The 25198-nt window shown below is 42.2% G+C and overlaps 2 protein-coding genes and 1 pseudogene across 2 annotated transcripts; 2 read left to right on the top strand and 1 right to left on the bottom strand.

The window, feature by feature from the left end:
• Nucleotides 1–12238: 12238 nt before the first annotated feature.
• Nucleotides 12239–13261, top strand: LOC142440335 (heterogeneous nuclear ribonucleoprotein A1-like; annotated as a pseudogene).
• Nucleotides 13262–13267: 6 nt separating this feature from the next.
• On the top strand, nt 13268–14634 carry LOC142441192 (lactosylceramide 4-alpha-galactosyltransferase-like). The gene has a single exon (XM_075543245.1). The coding sequence runs from the start codon at nt 13288–13290 to the stop codon at nt 14494–14496; it is 1209 nt and encodes a 402-aa protein (XP_075399360.1). The 5' UTR covers nt 13268–13287; the 3' UTR covers nt 14497–14634.
• Nucleotides 14635–22407: 7773 nt separating this feature from the next.
• LOC142440334 (olfactory receptor 2L3-like) lies at nt 22408–23355 on the bottom strand. Its single transcript, XM_075542799.1, has one exon. The coding sequence runs from the start codon at nt 23353–23355 to the stop codon at nt 22408–22410; it is 948 nt and encodes a 315-aa protein (XP_075398914.1).
• Nucleotides 23356–25198: the final 1843 nt, after the last annotated feature.

The raw sequence follows: 25198 nt of genomic DNA, 5'->3' as shown, positions 1-25198 counted from the left end.
TAAAGTAGAATTGGTATCATTATGGTGGGTGGGGAGAACTAAAGAACTGGAGCAAAGTTGTATGTGTCATCATTTCTACACTAACTGTGAGAGGGGGTGCGGGGAAAGGAAGTGGGTGTTAACAAAAAGTGGTCTGAAATCGCTGGTGAAAAGGGTGTATGGTGCCGGGTAGAGCTTGATCAAGGGTAACGTAATAGAGAGGAATTATTGAAGCCCAAATGAAGGTTACACATGATAGTGGGACAAGAGAAAAGTAAAAGAAAATACAGGAAAGAACTAGGAGGCAAAGGGCATTTACACAGGTGTAAATACAATCATGAACATATGTAAATATGTTTATATATGATGATTGGGAAAGAGATCTATGTTCTTGTATGATTAGGTTTAATATTAAGGTAGCAAATGGACATAGGGCCTCCATTTAAGTATTCCCTCAATGCAAGAATACTTTGTTCTATTAAACTGGCATTACATGATGCTCACCTTCCCCACACAATCGCTAAAGACAAAAGAGGTGCATAAGCAAATGTGGTGAAGAGAGCTGATAGTGCCGGTCTATCAAAAGATATAATGTCTAGGGTTTTGAATTCTTGAAGATAAGCAAATGGCCATCTAGGTCAGGGGCAGCAAAGCCCATATGGAAGAATGACAAACCTGTGTGATCACAAGGTGTCGATATAATCAGGCATCAAAAAACAAAAAAACATATTGTGAATGAGGTGGAGTGCAGAAGGAAGACCCAAAGCCCATCTGTAGGCACCTGGACATCCCCTTACAGAAGGGTAGCGGGAAGGAGATGAGTCAGTCTGGCCAAGTAATATTTAATCCTTTAAAAAATGGTGAAAACTTACTATATCTTCCTAATTAGGGTTTTCAAGTATATATCCTTGGCTTTTAATTTATGGCAACCAGTATATTTTATTTTGCAATGGCCTTACAGAATGCATTATGCTTATCTGCTACCATACAGGATATTTTAAGAATCTCTGGAGGCATCCCTCAATTAGGTTCCAGAGACCTTTAATACCAGGGACATTTTGTGTGAAGGAGGCTGTTTTTTCTTCTGTGTTTTTTTTTCCTTCTTCATAGTCCACATATATTAATTTCTGTTTTGGTCTCTAGTTCAATTTTATCCCAAATAAATGAATAATCTCATCATTCAACAAAACCTTTCCTGAAACACAACAGTTGTCCTGCTTCAGTTACATTCTTGATAATCCATTCTTGACCAAAAAGTAACAAAATGTGTCATGTATTTTACACTGTGTCACATTTAAGGACAAACATTTGGAGGGGAAAATGCCAAGCAATGTATAGCAGGGTCTCTATCAGATGTATGAGATTGAATACTTATAGTATTGGCTCCTCAAATTCAAAGAGGTGTTTAACTTTATTCATTCAAGCCTGTGATCCCTTTTTAATAATTAGCAATCTTAACTTGTTTTTATGTTACCAATAATAAAATCAATACTTTTCCTCACTTTCTTGATTATTTCATGCTATTCCAATTACTTTATCTTTAGATGAGTATATTTCCTTTATATGAGGGGAAAATGAAAACATACATAACACAAAGCTCAGCACTTAATAAAAAGTGAACAGAGCCCTCAGTGCGGCCATATTTGAAATGTAGTTAGTATGAGTTGATATCAGCTCCATGGCCCTAGGGTTAAGTTTTCTATGATATATTTTGTGGTTCCTGGAGGAGCTTGTGCTATTTGGGAAGGGCTCTTACTTCTGATGTTTCTCAGTCTCTCTCCTTGCTGCCATGAACAAGCTTCCTCTAAAAGCAGCTATTTTTCCTTGAAGAGAGTAATAGATATACTTGTTCTTCAAAGCAATGGTTCATAATGCTAAAATATCACATGCAAAATTATGTACTGATGAACACACTTGTAGGAAAAGCAGACTAGAGAAAGTGTCTAGAATTTTAATGTGGAAATGAAAATGAAAGAAAACAACTTCAAAAGTTCACGTCATAACTAAGGCATATAACTTAAAACACTTATTCTTAAATTGGAAAGTGGTACTACGTAATTTCAAGATAGTTCTCAAAAACCTTTCCAGTTTCATAAGGAGAATAAAGGATTAGATTGGTAAACATACTGAAGCGTTAATCTGTAAAACCTTCTTTCGTTTAATTGAATACAATATTAAGTAAAAGATATTTAGACATAATGTATCCTATTTAAAAATGCCACAACTGGATCAAATAGTTATTGTTGTTTATTCATTTTAGTATTAAAACTGAAATTTAATTTTGCGGAAAGTCTTAGCTAAAGTGCTAGAAATCTTTAGGTTGCATTACTTTCTAGTAAAAGTAATATTTGTCTTGCAAGTCTTCATATCTATTAATTCTATCTACAGTGTCTATTAAGGGAGAAATAAGTCTGTGGTGTTAACAAAAGGAACCAATAAAGATTTTGTGGACAGGACAGAAGGCAGCTTCTGTTACCAAGGTTTGGACATAATTCTCCAAACCTTAATTTCTCCTACTCTTCCAAAGGTTCTCAAATCTTCTGGAAAAAAATGGTAGCCAATGAGAGCATAGATTTAATTTTCTTTTAACAATATTTTATATTTTTTTACAAATTAGATCCTCCTTTCCCTTCAAGCTACTGTGCTGTATGAACATGCAAACTACCCGTGTACAAACACACACACACACACACACACACACACCAACAATAATAAGGATATAAAGCAAAGAGAAACTTCAATCTGAAAAGAAAGAAGAACATAATATAAAATAGAAATGACAACAATAGGTCAAAAAAATGAAAATATAAGATATTGAAATTTGACCTGTTACTGTATTAATTCACTTTCTTATGCAGTATGTCTAGGGATAACAATTCACAGCCCTAGTTAATGGTCCAAGGGGAATTTAAAAGAAGTTTTCCAGTGCACTCTGTCTGAAGGAAAGATAATTCACATCCATGGTCAGTTGTCCAAGGGAATTCAATGGAGCTTAATCTGGGAGGGATTCATCCATTAAAATTGACAAACCTGGTGCTCACAATTTAAGCTATCATTCAATTCTCTCCTCTGATCTAGGGTTCTATTATTTACAATCCTTGGATCACACATGCTTGTGTGTCTTTGTGGGTAGGGGGGCTTGTCTGGCACCTCAATTATTTGGATACTTATTTTGAGACTAGCTTTTTTGGCCACTGACACTATTCTTTCTAATAGCCATGTGCCATCTGATTTTTCCAGAACACTTAGCTACACCCCTCATGTCTTCAATGATCCTTCAGAGGACAACCATTGAACGGGGCAACATCATATGGACTGATAGTTCTTAGGGTAGTATTTATAGTGAAGTACAAGGAAAGCTTAGTATTTTTTAAAATACACAATTCACTGTATAGGTGTTATTAGCAAGTTCTATCGGGGTTCTGATGGAGAGCATTCCAACACCCAGAAAGGCAGGAAAATACCTCCAGAAGATATCTGGAGGCAATTATACAATGAAGATTAGCTAACATGGAGGCAAAACAACCCAAGAGCCAGACACTATTCAAAACACATTGTATGAGTTTTCTCCCTAATTGCCCCCAAGCAGAGGAGAAATGTAGTCAAAGATATACAAAACATGCTGCCAGGTTGTGGAGGAGAAAGATTGTGAGTGCTTACTTTTGGGTTCCTGGATCACAACCTTCACATCATTTCTGCCAACCTCTTACAACCCTGTAACTTACATATTATTTTACGAAGCACTAACATTCATGTTATTTCTCCTCTACTCCTTAGTAATAGGATGCAATTAATAATATTCATTCACCACTGTGAGAAACAGGGCTTTGTCTCTTTTTCCCCAAACTTGCTGTTCACTAGTTCCTGTCTCACTCAATGGTTATACACTTGGTGAAAAACCAGAATTAACTTTTAATTTAAAACTCATGAATGTATCTTTTTGTAAATTGCCACCCACCTCAATACTGCTACCTGTTGAATCTCCAGATTCTGCAGTCATCCATTGCACACCTGGTTCTCTGCCACTGAAGGAGTCAATTCTTATATTGAAAAAAATCTCATTTCAGAACCTCAGAAAATGTATCAATTACATTTCTGTACTCCACCTTACTCAAGTCTGATGTCAGAAGGTGAAATCTCAATACTGCCTTTTAGATTAGACTAAGTATCATTATAGCTCTCACTAAGGTGTCTCACACGAAATTGGGGAGCTTTTGATGAATGTCTTATGGGAGGTTGTCCCCAGACTTTAATTAACCATAGGCACAGAGTCATTGCTGGACTATTATAAACCTCAGAGGAAATCATCACTTTCCAGTATTGAATATTGTTTTCTTCAAAAATAAGAGATATCATTGGATTTCATTGTTTTTTAGGATAGAGAAAGTTTCATAAATATCATTTTACAAAATCTTTTAAAAATGAACCACGGGTTAGGGAAAGAAATCCTCAAGAAGAACAAAATAGGTGGTCTTGTTCCGCCTGGTTCAAAACCTACTGTAGAGTCACAGTTGTCAACACAGCCTGGTACTGTTATCACGATAGCTACACAGACCAATCAATCAGGACAGATATCCCAGGTATAAAAGCATGCACATACAGATGACTGATTTTTTTTATAAAGGCCCAATAAGCACTAAGTGGGAAGCATATCTCCTCTTCAATAAATGATGCTGGAAACAAGACCCATATGTCACCCTGTGCACAAAGACAAACTCAAAGAGAATCAAAGACCTAAATGTAAAAGCAAAGCTTTCATCAGTGAGAAACTGGGTCAAATCGAAATACTTGATGCAGGGACTAGACGGGATAGCAAAGACAACAAAGGAAACACATTCTGCAGAAGACAAAAAAGATGAGTAGGGCCTATTAAAAATAAAACACTAATGCAACTCGAATGACTTTATTAAAAGGGTCTAAAGAGGGCCTAGATAAGGCGAAAAGATATTTAACGAGCAAAGGACTGATTACTATAATGTACAGTATGTTACAAGCCTACATCAAGGGAGTAAAAACAGGTAATAACCCTCTGAGAAGGTAGGCAAATGACATGAACAGAAGATTCAGAAGTTATAACACTCAAATCTGTTTGGGAAATGCAAGCCAAAATAATCACCAGCTACCATCTAACACCCATAACTGTAGTCCAGTTTTTAAAAACTGAGAACAGCAAATATTGGAGAGGGTGTAGTGAGATTGGAATTCTTACCTACTTCTTGTGGGCTTATAAATAAATACATATAGCCACTGTGCAAGGTAATATGGTGATTCTTTAAAAAGATGTCAAGTGAAATACCATAAGATCCAGCAATACCGTTACTGGGCTTATACTCAAAAGAAATAAGAACGAGATCACAAATAGACATAGCCCCCTCCTCGCCCCCCACCCCAAGCCCCATGTTCATTGCAGCACATCACAATGCCAACAAGTGGGAAACAACCTCAATTCCCATCAATGGAAGTTGATAAAATCTATGGTGTGTACACAAAATGTCAAAGAACACACCCCTAAAAAACAGCGATGAAACTATGCAACACCTCAAGACATGCAGGGACCTGGAAGACATTAGACTGAGAGAACTTAGACAATCACATAAAGATAAGTAAGGTGAGTCCACTGCTGTCAGAACAAGCAGAAAAACAGATCATTTTCAGGCTGTAGAGCAGATAGTCTGCTGGCTGAGGGGCAGACAGCCTGGTACAGAGTCTGACCGGCGCAATTGAACCATACACCATCTGCTCTTGGTAAGTATTTTGAAGGTCCCTTTGCCTAGGGCACCACTCATCAGCTGGGATCAAATGGTCAAGAGTCCGAAAGGCGATGTTGTCTATGAGTAGCTGCCAGTAAATTTGACAGGTCCCTCCTGGAGCAGGAGACAGCCCAACATAAGGATGACGGATACTGATGGGGAAATGAAATCTCGAGAGAGGGTAAGGAGCAAATACATCTGGGGGAACACAAATGCATGCGTGTTTGTAGGAAAGCCATAGGCCTGACATCCAGTGGGGTGAGGGAAATGACTAGAAATGCTTTGTGACATGAAGGCAGAGTGTTTTTGGTGCTGTGCAGTGAGAGGCCGTATTAACTGGTGAATCTGGACATGTCTTGGGAACACAGAATGAGTGCTGTAGAACCCTGAGACACGGAATCCTGGATCTTCTAGCTATATAGCTGCTCCAGATGCTGCATCAGTGAAATCTAATGCAGAAACTGCACAAGGTGATCTGCACTCTACCTTACACTATACTTGTAAACTGAGGACTTAAGATGGAAAATACATGGTGTGTGAGGGAGAAGAAAATAGCTGTACCAAGATGACTGAACTGTTGGTGGGCTGACAAACATGGTCTTGATACATCAATGCCCTATATGCTGTATTAAGATATATATTATTCTGGAAAAACTAGCTGACATTCTCAGTAATGATTAAATATAAGTTTAACTGAACATTAACCCTATTGTTCGTTTAATTCGTGTCCAAGCACAAGAAGATTGATTCTTTTCAAGTGAATAATTCAAATTATGTGATAGGGAGTTATCATACACATATATCCAATACCCCTCTCTCAACAGAGTTATAAAAAATTAGTACCAGGGGTGAATCAAAGACAATATTAATGGAAGCTATTTATGCCCCATGGGGATGATTGATAAGACTCTCTATCATAAATTAACGTGGAGTTTTAGAAAGGGAGCCAAAGATAGATTTTTAAAAACACAGAAAACATAGATCCAGGAATGAGTTTTGTGCTCACATTGAATCCTAGTTCTAACTTAAGAACAATTAGTTCTCACATCATGGTCATGCTCGGTACGCACCTTCAGCTGGGAACAAAGAGACACAGATGCTAGATAGTAAAATGTGACCAAGAAATTACCTTTCTGATGAAGTAGTATGTGGGCTCTTAAAGGCTTGTCTACAAATGTCTCTATTAGAGAGGGGTTAACTAAGTCCACATGGAAGAAGCACACCATCATCAGTCACCATGGATTGTAAATCATACAGTCCAAAGTCAATGGAGAGATAATTATCAGAGGCCAAACTGTGAGAATCTGGTTTACAGAAGTCAGTGGGTGCATGTGGGAGCCCAAGATGCACTTGTGGGAACTACATAGGAGATAAGCCTCTGGTGATCTCCCTCTGTCCCTAATTGAAGGACTGGAGAAACTGGTTATTCGCAGAGTGCGTTCAAGAGATGACTACCCAGGATCAAAAGGAAAACCCTGGCGCGCACAGTTAAAATTTTATACCTTGATCCCTCCTCTGACGCACACTGGACCTGAAGTGTTTTGGAAACTTTTTGTATTTTTGTTTTGTTTTTGTTTGTCCATCTTGAGGTTTAACTCAGAGGTGTTATGTCATTGAGGGCCACACTCTTGAAGTTGTGTTATATGTTTCTCTGGTTTTTCGTGTATGAAGCACAGGACTGATGAACTTATAGGTGCAGCAAGTAGAATAAGGGTTTCAGGGCAGGGGATAGCAGGATGATACAGTGGTGGTAATGTGGGTGTAAAAAGGGGGACAACGTCAAGCAGTCCAGGAAGAAAATAATGTTTGGAAACTGATTGTGGTAGCAATTGTACAATTCTGCTTTATGTGACTGAACTATGGAATGATATGTATTAACACCCAATTAATATTGCATTATTAAAACAATAAAAAATTAACTGATAGCACACATTTAGAAAAATCAAACTAGGAAACTTTATTCTGGAAATGCAAATTAGAGGAAACAATTGCAAAATTCCACTGTTATAAGTATAGGAAATAACTTCAATATTCATCCTTAAAGTTAGAAAGTGCAACAATTTTATTCTCAAGTTTGTTTTCAGCCATCTATCAAATTCCATAGTCAATAATTGTTTGATATAGTCAAAAATTGAAATATTAATCCATAATACATTGTACTAATTTAATATAACAATATTAAACAAAAGGTACGAAGACACAATGCACCCTATAATTTAGTCAAATAGGAAATATTGGTTGTGTAGTGGACTGAGTAGACTAGAAAATAAAATCCAGAGAAACTCACTTGTCCTTTAAGAAAGCATCTCAATCCAATCCAGTCAAAGCCCTTAAATCTGGTATTAGCCCATATTTCCAATACCAATCTATAAAGTACTCTACTGACTCACAAAAAACACCCAATGATACCAAATCCGAGCGGAACAATCACAGGCCAGGGGAGGGAAACTCTTTGGATCCAGTGGTATTGTAAGCATCTCAATGCTGGCAGGCGTCTCCACATGGTTTCTCCAGTTCCCAGGGCCATGGGTCTATCAGTGCAGTTCCATATGTCTAGTGAGTAGAGCGTCTCCAAGGAAATCAGTCTTGTCAGTAAAGAGCCTACAACGGAGTGAGCAGAGAGAGAGCGAATTGTCTTTGGCCTCCAAGGTGAAAATACATGAGATCCCAGAATCCACAGGAGAAAGCTATGCCCACACAAAGGCCAAATTGGCTATGACCTAGTTGACAGTCTACACTCCACCCCTTCCCTCTTAATCCTCTCAAGCCCCAATCTGACACCAGACAATATAACTACCATATTGTTGTTGTTGTTAATTTTAGTATTAAAAATTAAATTCTGTGGGTAGTCTTTGCTAAAACAGCTATAAATGATTATGTCTGTTACTTTCTATGGAAAGTAATACTCGCCCTCTAAGCCTCCTTATGTCTACATTCTATATCGCCATGTTTATTACAATGAGTAAAGATAATCGGTAGTAATGAAAGAAACCACCCCAGAAGGATTTTTGTGCAAATGACAGAAGGCAAATTTTTTTTGGCATAGCTCCCACATCTCCCACCCTTAATTTCCAAGGTTGTTCCAAATGTAATCACATTCTTATAAAAAAAATAATGAGAACTTAATCATTGTCTTCTGTTTTTAAATTTTTTTTCCTTTCACTTTTGTATTCATTGCTATTTAGCCGCTTGTTCCACTTCAACTTCCCCTGCTACAATAAAACCTTCAACAACAATAACAAAAGACTAGAAAAAAGTCAAGGGAAAACAGAAAGTAATAAAATATAGATCACATTGAAAATAGATCAAGGGAAAAAATAATAAGACGTTAAATTTCAGTCTACTAAATGTACATTAATTCTCTTTCTGATGCACTCTGAAGTGTCTACCATCAAGTTGAGAATTCTTGGTTGCTGTCTTATGGGATTTTGTCCCCAGAGTTCAATTAACCATAGACCCAGCATCAATGCAGGCCTCTTATCAACCTCAAGGGAAAAATAACTATCCAGAATTGCTTACAGTTTATTTTCAAAATTAAAAGAAATTGTTGGATTTTATTGGTTACTGAGAAAATGAAAAAATTACATAGCTATCATTTGACAATTGCTTTTTAAAATGAGGCACAGTTGATAATACTGGGATTACAATGGTTGTTCCAGTTCACTCAAGACTGGGGCTGCAAACCATGAAAGGGAAACTGAGAAAACCAAGATGACTGCTTGACTGCTCAAACCCAGGGCCCTTCTTGTAAAGAGGATGCATCACTCAGCAAGAAATGGGCCTCAATTGTTACTGGAGGAGGCTCAAGGTTTCCATCCTCTCCACTCCTGGGTTCGTGTATCACTTGCAAGACAGATTTCCGGGGAGGACTAAATTCAGACAAGAGTCAGAAAAAAGGTTGGAAGAGGAAGTTTATTAAGGAGGATACTTTGGAAACAGAGCCCAAAAGGGCCCTTAGCTAGTCTCAAAGGCCTGGAAATGTAAAGCTGGACCTTCTACTCTGCTAGTGGTGAACTTCACCACATAGGCTGGCTTTCTGGTGAATTTTCTGCTATTATCTTTTCCTCTGTAGTGTCCCTCCTCCTTTCAAACATGTATGTCCTGGCACCCAGCGCCCTATCCCTCCCCAGATTTCAGTGCTCAATCTTGCCTCAGACCCAAAACTCAAGAGCCCATTTGTCATGTGGAGGTCATCCTGTCTTCCTTCCTTCATCCATTTCATTATCCCAAATATCTCTCATCACTTAAAGTGATAAGGAAATATGTTTTATTCTGCACTTCACCCTCTTTTGTGATGAAGAGATATGTGCAGATGCCTGTCTCCACCTCTTTAGTGTTTAAGATTCCTCCTAGTTCCCTTCCACTATCACGTCTACCCTTGCCAGTCTCTGACTAGCTAACACTATACCCACTCATCAGCTCTGCAGCGGTAATGCAGATAAATTTTCCAAGGAAAAGACATATCATAGAAACGTGAGCTCTGAAGCCTTCTCAAAGGAAATCATCTATTTGTAACAAGTATACAGAAGTTTGCACCCAAAGGTTCTCTGAAAAAAAGAATTGATAATTTGGAGGTATGAGCAATTAACAGGAGGGTGTTAATTCTCTCAGAAGAACAAGTTAAAGAAACACAAGGACCACTATTTTCAAAGAGCCAGAATATAATTGCATCTGATTATGGAACATTTATACTCCAATGCACTGAGAAACCAAATTAAAGACTAACTTCTACTAAGAGGTGAGGCTTCACAGCAGTGTGACACCAATGTAGTAAACTTAAGAGAGAGATTAAAGTAATGTTTTTTTATATTTTATTGGGATCTCTTACATATATCATAACATTCCACCAATCAGAACAGTATTGTACAATTGCTACCACAGTTGGTTTCAAAACATTTTCTTTCTTTTTTTTTACATAGATGGCATATAATATTTTAAAAATACCATTAAACAATGTATTATTTAAGGTTAAGTATAATATGAGGGGTTTTTAAGGGTAGAAAAAATGAATTAAAATATAGTGGCATCGGCCGCCCACTGGCCATCGCCGGCGGAGCCGGAGCCCGAGGTGCGGGGCGCACCGGACAAGGCGCCTGGAGGAGCCGGGGCGGGGCTTACCACTTGACTGTACGCCTCATCCATAAGGCCTCCAGCAAACCCAGCTCTCTGAATGAAGTCTCCGGAGGCACCCACTCCAGTAAGCTTCTGCCTGACACTCAGCTCCACATGGGACATCAGCACACTCAACTTCCCCAGTCAAGTGCCCAGATACACCCCACCCAGAAAGCCTGCACAAGAAGCACTCGGTTGTACTAGCTCCATGGATTGGTAAGTCCATCACTCTGTTCCATGCTCTGGCTCCTAGTTCTGCTGCTGCTCCTCTGATGGCACAGCTGTCTTCTGGATCCAGGAGGGTCGCTGCTCAGAGATCTCAGGTCCAGAGAACAAGCTCCATCCCTAGCTCTTTCTGGTCATGAGGTCCCTCCCGCTGCTTCTGGAGGGCTCATTCTATACACAGCAGGACGGCATTCCAGGGAAACCTGTCCCCTATTACTCACCGATGAATCCTGTCCAAACATCCCTGCCCCCTCCCTTACCAGACAAGGTCATTTGATGGGGGAGACTTTAGCTGGAAGAGCCACATTAAGTAATCCACTGCCCCTGCATTTACCTTGAGTATATCCCACTTGAATCTGGAGACCACCTACAGAACAGATTAGACAGAACGTGAACGATGTACCGTACATCCAGAACAACATATGTGAAGAAAGCAAAAAGGCCATTAAACAGGAACTAAAGAAAAGATCGAAGTGAATATCAGAGGAGACTCTGAAACTGCTCTTGAATGTAGAATGGCGGCAGCAAATGGAAGACATCAGTAAGTGAAAAAGCTGAACAGAAACTTTCGAAACACACCTCAAGAAGACGAAGGAAAACATTCTCATGAAATGTGCAAAGACCTAAAATTAGAAGCCTTAAGGGAAGAACACAGCATATCTCCAGCTGAAAGCACTGACGGGGAAAAAAGGAAGCATCAAAGAAGATTGTAAGAATGCACAACGTCACTGTGCAAAAGTGTTGTTTGATAGTCATTCATTTCACGAGGTAGCAGGTGATCAAGAGCCAATGTCTTGAAGGAAGAAGGCATGAGTGAAAATGAGACCCAAGGAACTGATGGAACACCAATGAGATGTTTCAACAGATTGGCGCAACGCTGGATTGATTCACTAGTCTGTGCCAAGACATTTGGAAGACACCTGCCTGGCAACCAACTAGAAGAGATCTAAAGGAGGTGAGCCACAGAATGCAGAGACTATTGAACAATACCGTTAAGGTCACATGCAAGTGAGGTTTTGCTGAAGAGAATGGAAAACGGTTGTAGCTGTCCATAGGGAGCAGTCAGACTTTCAGCCGTTACTCGGCCAAGGGCGGAGATGAGGGACATGATCGTTGGCATCAGATGGACTTCGGCTGAACGCAGAGAATACTAGAGAGAAGTTCCGTTGATCATGGAAGGACAGTGTGACTCATTTGATTGTGCGGAGCATAAAACGCTGTGGCGGAGCCTGGGAGTTCCACAACACTTCACTGGGCTCAGGTGGAACCTGTACACGGGCCGAGAGCCAGTCGTTCCAACAGAACAATGGGATGCTGCGTCGTTTGAAATCAGGAAAGGTGTGTGGCTGGGTTGCAGCCTTCCGCCATGCTTGCTCAATCTGTCTGCTCAGTAATCGTTAGCGACACTGCAGTAGAGGAGGGAGAACGTGGCATCAGTCTTGAGAGAGGGCTCATCAACAACCTGCGAGGTGCAGCGGAGACAGCCAAACAGAGGACTTGAATCGCGGAGGCCAAAGACGACAGCCTTCAGCGTGGATTAGCCCCCGAGGGAAAGAAAGCAGAAATCCTTTCTGCCTGTGGCTGCCTCGGAGGACGGTCACTTGGGTCATCCCCCCCGCGCTCGGCCCGCTGCCCTCACGTGAACGTCAGTCTCCTAGAGAGCCCCGAACGGCTGCGGAAACTCTTCCTCCGAGGGTTGAGCTTGGAAACAACAGGTGAGCATCTGCAGGGCCATTGTGAGCCACGAGGGACACTCAGCATGTGAGCTCATGGGAGACGCAAACGCCAAGGGCTCTGGAGGCTTTGGGTTTTTCACTTACCCTGCTGTACAGATGGTGGAGGCCGCCAGGAACGCAAGGCCACACAAGGTCGAGGCGGAGGAGTCGTGGAACCAAGTCGCGAGAAGACTCTCAAAGACCAGGTGCCCATGTAACTGTGGAAAAGACCTTTGTCTCTGGCGTCCAAGAGCAGCCCTACGAGATGATTTTGAGCCCTGTGGGAAAATGGAAGTCACTGAAGTCATGACTGATGGAGGCAGAGGCAAGGAAAGAGGCTTCGCTCTTGTGACTTCTGATGGCCATGACTCCGTGGATATGATTGTCATTCAGAAACACCAGACTGTGGATGGCCACAACCGTGAAGCAAGGGGAGCCCTGTCGAAACAAGAGGTTGTCCATGCCTCCTCCGGCCAATGAGATGGCCTCACAGATGCCCAGAGCCCATGGAAGAGCCGTGTCCAGGGAGGCATTGGCAGAAAAGGTCGGCTGCTGAGCCGGACGTGTCTCCAGCAGGCTGCCGGGATCCCGCCTCCTGCCATGGACCACCCAGGCTGACCAGCCAATTCCACTGCAGGCTCCAGGTGGGATCTGGGGAGACCATGCCCCGCACCCACGACTGCCCGCTGCTGCTCCTCCGAGGCGCCCCCAGGCAGCGCTTCTGCGCGATGTTCATCGGCTTCAAGTTTACCTTCTTCGTCTCCCTCATGATCTACTGGCACATCGGGGGAGAGCCCAGGACCCCCGGACAGCCCTACAGCCTGCCGGCCGACTTCCCCTGCCCACTCCTGCCACCTCCCAAGCCACCCCCCAGGGGCCTGGATCCTGGCAACATTTTTTTCCTGGAAACCTCAGACCGGACTAACCCCAACTTCTTGTTCATGTGCTCCGTGGAGTCGGCGGCCAGGGCCCACCCCGAGTCAAGGGTGGTGGTCCTGATGAAGGGGCTGCTGGGCGTCAACGGCTCCCTGCCCCGGCACCTGGGCATCGCGCTGCTCAGCTGCTTCCCCAACGTGCAGCTGCTGCCCCTGGACCTGCAGGCGCTGTTCCGCGGCTCGCCGCTGGCCGCCTGGTACCCGGAGGCGCTCAGCCGCTGGGAGCCCTACCTGCTACCGGTGCTCTCGGACGCCGCGCGCCTGGCGCTGCTCTGGAAGTTCGGCGGCGTCTACCTGGACACGGACTTCATCCTGCGGAACCTGAGCAACTCGCTGGGCATCCAGTCCCGCTACGTGCTCAATGGGGCCTTCCTGGCCTTCGACCGCCACCACGAGTTCCTGGCCATGTGCATGCGGGACTTCGTGGCCCAGTACAACCGCTGGGTCTGGGGCCACCAGGGTCCGCAGCTGCTCACGCGCGTCTTCAAGAAGTGGTGCGCCATCCGCAGCCTGCGGGAGCCGGAGCGCGGGACCTGCCGGGGCGTCACCACCCTGCCCCGCGAGGCCTTCTACCCCATCCCCTGGCAGAACTGGAAGAGGTACTTCGAGGACATGCGCCCCGAGGAGCTGGAGCGCATGCTCAACGCCACCTATGCCGTCCATGTGTGGAACAAGAAGAGCCAGGGCACGCACTTCCAGGTCACGTCCCGGGCGCTGCTGGCCCAGCTGCACGCCCGCTACTGCCCCACGACGCACAAAGCCATGAAGATGTATTTGTAGGCTCGCCCAGCCAGGGCAAACCCAGGTTTAGGTGGCGCAGCCCTGGGCCAGGGGCAACAGGGTGGAAAGGTGGGGAGCTCCATTCCCAGCAGGTGTGGCTAGAGGGGCTGGACACTGTGCCCCACCCCCACCCCCATCAGGCCAGGCTACATTCTCAGGGTAGAGATATCAGTGGGGCAGGGGAGGGAGGGGGGTTGGGTGGGTTTCAGTGTCCCCGGCTGATGTGGCCACCTGGCCTTCTGGATGTCAGTCAAGAACAGTGAACCCCAAAGCATCTTTTTGGAGGCACAGGGAATGAGGCAGTTTGGGGGGCATGGAGCATCGAGAGGAAAAGCTGGTGGGAGGTAGGCGGTGGGAGTGGGGGCAGAGAGTCACAGGCAAAGGGGCTGTTCGCTTCCCTGGTTTTTAGTCTTTCACTGGGGGGCAGGGAACGGGGAGAGTTGAGCCGGCCAGCAGTGGCTGCTGAGCGGGCCTGGAAGAGTCTCTGCCTGCCCACCCCACCCGCCTTTCTTTCCAGGGATGTTGCCAGGGGCGCATGTGCCAGCTGTCCCCATGTGACAGGGCCGAATATGGAAGTTCTGGCTCAGGAAAAGCGTTTGAAAGAAAATGCCCCCACCCCCACCTCACCCCCGATTCCACCCCATGATGAACACAGGGAAAATCGTACTATTAATAAAGTTCTGACCAACAAAATATATATATATATATATATATATATATATATATATATATATATATATATATATATATAGTGGCATCTTCCCACTTTCCCCCACTTTTAAAAGAAAATAATTTTATTAGGGACTCATACACCACCCATCTCGATCCATACATACATCAATTGTGTAAAGCACCTTTGTACATTCGTTGTCCTCATCATTCTCCAAAATTTTAATCTCCACCCAAGGCCCTGGAATCAGGTCCTCATTTTTGGCCTCCCTCCCTACTCCCCCTTTCCTCATGAACCCCTGATAATTTATAAATCATTATTTTGTCATATCTGGCTCTGTCCCAAGTCTCCCTTCCCCAACTTTTCTGTCGTATATCCCCTAGGGAGGAGATCAAATGCAGGTCCTTGAAATAGGTTCCCCCTTTCCAACCCACCCTCCCTATGCTCTGCCAGTATGGCCACTCACTCCACTGGTCCTAAGGGAATCATCCGCCCCGGCTTCCCTGTGTTTCCAGTTCTCATCTGTACCTGTGTACCTCCTCAGGCTTGCAAGGTAGGATTCAGATCATGACAATGGTGTTGGGGGGGTGGGGGGAGGAAGCATTTAGGAACTAGAGGAAAGTTGTATTTTTGATCGTTGCTACATTCCACCCTGACTATCTCATCTCCTCCCCTAGACCCTTCTGTATGGGAATGTCCAGTGGCCTACAAATGGGTTTGGGGTGTCCACTCCACACTCCCCAGCTCATTAACTATGGTAAGATTTTTGTTCTGATTGTGCCTGATACCTGATCCCTTGACACCTTGTGATTGCACAGGCTGGTGGGCTTCTTCCGTGTGGGCTTTGTTGCTTCTGAGCTAGATGGCCGCTTGTTTACCTTCCATCATTTAAGACCCCAGACGCTACATCTTTTGATAGGCGGTACCATAAGCTTTCATTGCCACATTTGCTTATGCACCTATTTTTCTTCCGTGATCATAGCAGTGAGGTGAACACAAAATGATACCATTTTTATGTTCTTTGATGCCTGATAACTGATCCCTTCAGCACTTCTTGGCCACACGGGCTGGTGCACTTTTTCCATGTGGGCTTTATTGCTTCTGTGCCAGATCGCCACTTGTTTAGCTTCAAGCCTTTAAGGCCCCAGATGCTATCTCTTTTGATAGCCGGGCACCATCAGCTTTCTTTACCACATTTAATTGTTCACCCACTTTGTTTTCACGGTTGTGAGCATCATAGAATGCCAAGTTAATAGAAGAAAGTATTCTTGCATTGAGGGAGTACTGGAGGGGAGATCAAATGTCCCACTGATGCCTTAATACTAACCTTATAAATATATGCACATAGATTTATTTCTCCATCCTTATGTATAAATATCTTGCATATGTATATCCTTTATCTAGACCTCTATAAATGCCCTCTGTCTCCCCTCTCTTCCCTCTGACTTCCATCCTGTCTCACTATCATGCTCAGTCCCCACCAGGGCTTCAGCAATTCCTCTTAGTTACGTTGCCCTTGATCATTACCAACCAGGCCTCCCACACCCTTCTCGCCACCAATTTGGATCACTTGTTGTTCCCTTGTCCCTGGGTTTATTAACACCACTACCTTTCCCCCTACCTCCCCATCTCCCATGTCCCTATGAAACTATCTGTCCCATTGTTTTCTCCTCCAATTGTTCATCCAGCCTATCTTATTTAGACAGACCTGTGTAGATAGTACATGCACAAAAACAAGACAGAGCACAATCAAGCAACAAAACAAAACAAAACACAAGAAAGAAAAGCTTGTAGTTAGTTCAAGGATTATTTGTTGGCCTTTAGGAGTGTTTTCTAGTCCAGTCTGTTGGGGCACCATGCCCTGGTCACAAAGTCCACCTTCAGTTTTCCCTTGGGACCTCGCCGCTCCATTCCATTGCTGTTCTGTTGCACCCCCTTAATGTTTTGCGTTGGTGTGGCAGATCTGATTGGGTGCAATTGCCTCGCTGTCTCCGGTGTTGTTGCCTGTAGGGCTATGGGTCAGTCTGTGAGGGACTTTGTGTCACATAGTGGGGCCGGCCATGTGGTCTTCTCTGTCTACTGGCTGCTCTAATTGGGAACATCGACCTCCTGGCCTAGTGGGCCATGATGTGCTCCACTCTCTCCTCCTCCCCCTTCCACTGCTCCTGTGTGTTCCGATCAGATATGTCCCTCTTCCAGAGCTGTAGATTCAGTGCCGTCCTTTGATATAAATTCTTCTGAGGGGAGGGAAAGATGTCCCCTTAGTACTTGGGGTTGGGGCCAGCCCCCCAGACCTCTCCACTAGTTCCATACTCCACACCAGCATGTTGCACTCACATCTTGAAACATCAGGATGAAGTTTGGTGCCTCTTTCCCTCCCAATTTTCTGGTTTGGCAGCAGGAGCTCTGGAGGGATGAGTCCTATCTGGCTGCCATTTTCTCCCTCCACCCTGTGGACAGATTTATAATGCCCCTTCTTGCTAAATGGTACAAGAGTCTAAAACAAGGAAACGATGCTAGTGAGCAGATTTGAAGGCTAAAAATGTAAAATAATGTTTTTAAAAAGGGAGGGAAAGGGTCTGCTTAAATAATTGTCGTGCCAAACTGCTTGAGAAACAACTTAAGACTTGACAGAGTGGAAGTAAAAATTCTCACAAAAGGATTTATTTTAGCCAAATAACTGAGAAAATACTAAAAATACAAAGGAAAAACCAATAATAAAAAATATGTGATTTATACACGGGAAATATAAGTGCAGGTAATAAAAATTGTCTCATGACACAGTACTGGAATTGCAACCAATCTCACGGTACCACACCAAGAAGAAACACTAAGGGCATGCAAAGGAACAGCAAGGGGAGTGGAGCAACGAAGTCCCCAGGGAATTCCAAAAAAAGACTTTGGGGCCACGGCATGGCACCCATCAAAAAAAACACACCTAAAAGTCTACAGACCATGAACTATTTACAGGTTTTTTTTAATTGGTTTTTGTTATCTTTCGTTGCTTTGTTTTGTTCTGTCTTCCTTTTGCGCATATTATTATCTCTACATGTCTTTCTATATAAGATAGGCAGGATAAACAATCTGGAGGGGGAAACAACCACATGATTGTTCTGAGAGTCAAGGCAGAGATGGAGGCAGGGGAAAAGAAGAGGGTGTTAAACACCCAGGATACGAGAAAAACAGATGATGTAAAATTGATGATGAGGATGGTATAGGAGCCCTGATAGGGCTTGATCAAGAACAATGTAACTGAGAGAAATTACTAAAACTCAAATGCAGACTGAACATGATAGTGGGACAAGAGGAAAGTAATAGGAGATAGAGGAAAGAAGTAGGAGGCAAACGGCATTTACAGAGGTATAAATACAGGCATGTATATATTTATCTGTGATGATGGGGAAATATATCTATGGACATATATTTATAGATTTCATATTAACGTAGCAAATAGAAATTAGGTCTCTACTCAAGTACTCCCTCAATGCAAGAACACTTTGTTGTATTGAACTGGAATTCCATGATGGTCATGTTCCCCACAGGATCGCTGAAGACAAAACAGGTGCATAACCAACTGTGGTGAAGAAAGCTGATGGTGCCCGCCTACCAAAAGTTATAACATCTGTGTTCTGAAAGGCTTGAAGATAAGCAAACAGACTTGTAGCTAATAAGCGACCAAGCCCACATGGAAGAAGCACACCAACCTGTGCAATCGCGAGGTGCTAAGAGGATCGGGTATCAGGCATCAAAGAACAAAATAATCATATCATTGTGAATGATGGGGAGTGCAGACTGGAGATCCAAAGCCCATCTGTAGGAAACTGGACATCACCTTACAGAAGGGTCATGGGAAGGAGACAATCAAGCCAGGGTGCAGTGTAGCAACGATGAAACCTACAATTTCCATCTACTTCTTTAATGCTTCCTTCCCCCCAACCATCATGACCACAATTATACTTACAAATCTGGATAGACCAGAGGATGTACACTAGTACATATAAGAACTTCAAAAACAGGGAATCCAGGACAGAGAAACCCCTCAGGATCAGTAATGATAGCAGCAATACCAGGAGTGTAAGGGAAATATGGGGGCAGAAAGGGAAACTAATCACAATGATCTACCTATAAGCTTCTCCTTCGGGGATGGACAAAAGAAAAGTGAGTGAGGTAGACATTGGTGAGTATAAAACATGAAAAAATAATAATTTATAAATTATCAAAGGTTCATGAGGGAGAGAGAGGGGAGACAGGGGGAAATGAGCAGTTGATACCAAAGGATCAAGTAGAAAGGAAATGTTTTGAAAATGATGATGTCACCAAATATACAAAGGTGCTTGACAAAATGGATGGATGGATGGATTGTGATAAGGGTTGTACGAGCCCCAATGAAATGATTTTTTTTAATGTCTCATGAAATTATCCACATATTAGAATTAGCAGAAAATACCTCAAATACTTTTTAGAAATATTGTGGTAAAGTGAAATGTCTTAATTTAGCTCTTTGATTCATGTATCTGGAACTCCCACTTAATACTTAGGTGGGACTATGCAGATAGAGTGTATGGCACCAATTGAGGGGGTTTGTCAGTATTCTTTAGCATCTATTGGCTATATATTTGAGCCATCTTTGAAATATGAGTAAAGAGAGAAAAACCCCAATATAAGTAGAAGAACCCATACAGAACTCTGTCTGAAGCAGTGGAGGCAGATACCAGAAAGACCACAGCCCCTGTGGCACAGAGACTCTGAGACAGAGCAAGAGGAGTAGTGCCAAGACTATGGGGCTGTGATACAGAATGACAGGCTAGTTTCCTAGTCCAGGAAGGCAGAGACCAAGAGACCCTGTGACTGAGAGGCTGAGGCCTAGAGAGGGAATTGGGTGCTACCTCAAGAGAGGTGTGATTGTGGACCGATGACTATATCCTTACTGATTACTAATCTTGATTTTTGGTAATGTGTTAACTCTTCTAATGAATACCCATAATTGTGAGTTTGGTCTGTAAGTTCTATGTGGCCATGGTAACGGATTATCAAGACTTGTATAAATTAAGAGTGGTGTGGGAAGAACAATTGATGTAACAATAGATAAAGAAGAATGGAGTATGGAAGCATATTGGACCCCTGCTTGTAGAAAAGGGGAAGATATAGGAAGTTAGATATGGTGCCCAATATGTATTGTAAATATATTTAAAGAAGATAAGACATAAATAACTGTCCTTTTTTAAAAAAATAGATGTCTCCTCATGAGGGTAATTTTCAGGAGAAAAATAAAAATTATTTTTGAAAACGAATGAAAATTTAGAACTTGAAAAATGAAGAATCTGAGAATAGTTCACTACAGAAATTCAAATTTAGATTTTAACTGGCCAAAGAAACTATTTTAAATCTTGAATAAATACTGATAGATATTATGCCTATTGAATAGATAGAAAATTTCAGAAAAATGGGAAATCTCATAAAAATCTCATTAAAAATCTCAAAAAAAATGGGAAATCTCACTATTTACACCAATGTATCCAGAAGGAGACCAAGGAGAGGAGAGGGAAAATAAGCAGAAAATACTTCAAAAAAATAAGAGCTAAAAATACCTCAACTTTGTTCAGTAATATTTTACATATCTAGAAAGCTCCATAAATTAAAAATAGTATAAAAATAAATCATAATGAAAATGATATAAGTCAAAAAGAAAATAATCTTGAAAGTAACAAGAGTACAATGATACAACATACAAGAAAGCACAAATACATTCAGCTAACTTTTTATCTGAAAACTGCTGCGGATAGAAGGTAGTGGCCCTGTGCTTCAGGAAAACAAGCAGACAGGACTAACTTTGATGCACTATGGCCACATAATCAGAGGCTCTGTGAAACACTCTTCTCAAGAACCAGATCTGGATCTCTCCTGAGGAGCAGAAATTTCTGCCAACACAAAGAACTCCCCCAAAGTTGAGGACTCCGTGCTCTCCTTGGCAGACACCCGTGACAATCTCATATCTCATCCTCATATGCCCCCCGCCCTAAGCTGACAACCACTTCACCTCCAACATACTTTGGGTATGGGCTGAGATGAGTACATGCTGAGAGAGGGAGAATGCTGAGAGAGGGGGATTGAACTGGTGCAGGAAAATCCATGAGTACCCATACCTGGGGGCATGAAAGGGTCTTATCCAACTTACTGTACATTGGCCAGATAATAAAGTCATACTCTTGCATCCATCAGCACATCTGTGATAATTTTTCTAGGATAGATATTTTGAATAAGTATTGACTTTTAGGGTGGGCATATTTTCACCTTTATCTTATCCTGTTAAATCATCTACAAATGATTTATCCCTTTCACAACGCCTGAGGCATCTAGTGCCCACCTACCTTTTCTAATGTCTGTGGTTTACTGGAAAGCTGCTATCCTACTTTTAGTGCATGGTACCATCTGGAAAAACACAAAAACACCTAAAATGACTCTCTATGAGGCAATGCTAACTCAAAATGACCCCATAGGACAGGGTCACTATGTGAATATCTAAGACTGTAACTCTTCGCAGGGGAGATAGCCTTCCCTTTCGCTTAGAAAGCTATTGTGGATTCCAACTCCTGACCAGCTGGTAAGGAGCTGTATATTTGCATGAATCTGAAGAAACAGATTCCATCTGACTACCCTCAGCACCAACCTCACGGCACATGTCGTGCGAACTATATGAAAATCTCTTTTACCTCAACAATTGGTTTTTAAAACATTTAAAATGTCTCCTTTTACAGAAAACTAATGATATCCACAGTAATTAAAAGAAAATCATTTCAAAAATTATTTTAAAATTATAATTTGGTCTTGAAAAGATTTACAGGAGTCAATGCCTTTTAACCTACAAAAGAAATTGAAAAAAATCTTCATAAAATTAAAATATCTTAAGCAGAAATGGCCTTAATTTAGAATGACCTGTGTATTAATACAATGTTAAAGGATATTCAAATTGTTGTAATAGTAGAACAATAATGACTCGGGTTAACAGAGTATCTTCAAATCAACGTAATATATAACAGTACTCATAATAATGGATTCAACTTGTGCATCTGTTGTGGACCTAATTTCACATTCCAACCAATGTTTCCCATGCACAAGAGTTCATGTGCTTTACCTTTATAAATTGGTATCATATTTCAAGAATAACAACAAAATATTTTAGAATTGGGGTGACCATAACTGATCAGACATTAGAGGATGGCACGTCTTTTGAGAGGAACAATTTACATGTACTCTGTTTCACAGCTACAAAGCCTTCTTATCACCTTCTTGAGAGCCCCCACTACTTCCTTGTTCCTCAGACTGTATATGAGGGGATTGAGCATAGGGGTCACCATGGTGCCAAGTACAGCAACAATCTGTTCTTGTTCAGGTGTGTGGGAAGAGCTGGGAGTCATATAGATGAAGATGGCTTGGCCAAAGTAGAGACCCACCACAGTCAAGTGGGAAGAGCAGGTTGCCAGGGCTTTTTTCTTTCCCTTGCGGGACTTCATCCTGAGGACAGTGAGGAAGATGAGGCTATAGGATGACAGAATTAGAATAAACGGTACTAGGAGAAACACGATCGTGGTTACAAATATCACCATCTCATAGGCTGATGTGTCTGCACAAGAAAGTCTCAAGATGGCAGGCACCTCACAAAAGTAATGATCAATCTCTCTAGAGCCACAGATAGGGAATTGCAATGGATAGATGGTATGGAAAAGGGCTACAAGAGCTCCCCCTATCCAGGCTGCAGCAGCCATCTGAAGACACACACTGGGGCTCATGAGCACTGTATATCTCAGGGGGTTACACACAGCCACATAGCGGTCATAGGCCATGAGGGTCAGCAGGACACACTCAGCAATTCCAAGTGTGAGAAAGGAAAACATTTGAACTGCACAGGCAAAATAAGAAATGTTCTTCTTCCCTGTGAAGTAGTTGGTTATTGTCTTAGGAACAGTGCTGGAGATATATGTCAGGTCAATGAGGGAAAGCTGGCTGAGCAGAAAGTACATTGGGGTGTGGAGGTGAGTGTCCAGCCAGATGAGTAGAATCAGGAGGGCATTGCCAACAAAAGCAATGGTGTAGATGACAAGGACAATAAGGATGAGAAGGTACGGATGCCTGAATCCAGGAAACAGCCCCAGGAGGATGAAATCAGTTGAATTTTCATTATTTGGGCTCATTTTTTTTTATTTCAATGCCAAGTTGAACAAAAAGCCTATGGAAGCACAATAACAAGAGAGTGATTGCATTACTTTTTTGTATTACTTTATTTATTATAAAATAATGCTAATTTTTTAATAAATGATTCTTCCCCAATACCCACACTTTATGCGCTTTTAAAATCACAAAGAAAATGTTCCGTACCCTTTTATAATGTAAGAATTTTTAAAATGCTCCAATGAAGGAATTCAAAACCTTGGTATTACAGTTATGTGCAGTTGGCCAAATGAAGCTTATATTGCTTTATCATTTTATCGGGGGCTCACACAACTCATCACAATTCATATATCTATCCATTGGGTCAAGCACATTTGTATATTTGTTGCCATGATCAGTCTCAAAGCATTTTCTTTGTACTTGAGCCCTGGGTAAAAATGAGCTCCTCATTTTTCCCCTCCGTCCATTCCCCTCTTCTCTCACAAACCCTTGATAATTTATAAATTATTATTATTGTGTCATGTCTTACAATGTCTGACATCTCATTTCACCCACTTTTCTGTTGACTGTCCTCCAAGGAGGGATTATATGGAGATCCTTGTGATCTGTTCCCACTTTCATCCCCACCTTCCTTCCACCCTCACAATATCGTCACTCTTATCACTGGTCCTGAAGGGATCATCCACCCTGGATTTCCTGTGTTTCTAGTTCCTATCTGGACCAGTGCATATCCTCTGGTCCTGTCGGTTTGTAAGGTGGAATTAGGATCATGACGGTGGGTTGTAGGAAGCATGAAAGAATAGAGGAGAGTTGTACGTGTCATCATTTCTACACTGAATGTGAGAGGGGGCAGGGAAAGAAGTGGGTGTTAACAAACAGGAAAAAGGGAACAACAAGTGGTCTGAAGGTGGCGAGACAGGTGTAGGAGGCTTGTATAGCTTGATCAAGGGCAATATAACTGAGAGGAATTATTGCAACCCAAATGAAGGCTGAACATGATAGTGGCACAAGAGGAAAGTAAAAGGAAATAGAGAAAAGAATTAGGAGGCAATGGGCATTTACACAGGTCTAAATACAGTCATGAACATATGTAAACATGTTTATATATGATGATGGGGTTATAGATCTATGTTCATGTATTAATAGGTTTACTATTAAAGTAGCAAATGGACATTGGACCTCCATTTAAGTATTCCCTCAGTGCAAGAACACTTTGTTCTATTAAACTGACATTCCATGATGCTCACTTTCCCGACACAATCACTGAAGACAAACTGGGTGCATAAGCAAATGTGGTAAAGAAAGCTGATGGTGCCCAGCTATCAAAAGATACAGTGTCTAGGGTCTTAAATTCTTGAATATAAACAAGTGGCCATCTAGCTCAGGAGTAGCAGATCCCATATGAAAGAAGCACACCAACGTGAGTGATGACAAGGTGTCAATAGGATCAGGCATCAGGCATAAAAAAAACAAAAAAATTATATCATTGGGAGTGAGGTGGAGGGCAGAGTGGAGACTCAAAGCCCATCTGTAGGCAACTGGACATCCCCTTACAGAAGGGTATCAGGGAAGAGATGAGCCAGTCTGGCCAACTGATATTAAATGCTTTAAAAAATGGTGAAAATACTATATCTTTCTAACTAGGATTTTCAAGCATATATTCTTGGCTTTTAACTTCTGGTTACTAGTATACTTTATTTTGCACTAGCCTTACAGAATACATTATGCTAATCTGCTACCACACAGGATATTTTAAGAATCTCTGGAGGCATTCCTCAATTAGGCTCCAGAGACCTTCAATACAAAGGACATTTAGTGTGAAGGAGGCTGTTTTTTTTTTCTTTTGTGTTTTTTTCTCCTTCATAA

The sequence above is a fragment of the Tenrec ecaudatus genome, chromosome 2 (assembly GCF_050624435.1).
Source record: "Tenrec ecaudatus isolate mTenEca1 chromosome 2, mTenEca1.hap1, whole genome shotgun sequence".
NCBI lineage: Eukaryota > Metazoa > Chordata > Mammalia > Afrosoricida > Tenrecidae > Tenrec > Tenrec ecaudatus.
This window is presented reverse-complemented; position numbering and strand designations above follow the sequence as displayed.

Excerpts from the sequence above, each read along its gene's own strand:
- LOC142441192 (XM_075543245.1), top strand. The coding sequence starts at position 13,288 with ATGGAAGAGCCGTGTCCAGGGAGGCATTGGCAGAAAAGGTCGGCTGCT.
- LOC142440334 (XM_075542799.1), bottom strand. The coding sequence starts at position 23,355 with ATGAGCCCAAATAATGAAAATTCAACTGATTTCATCCTCCTGGGGCTG.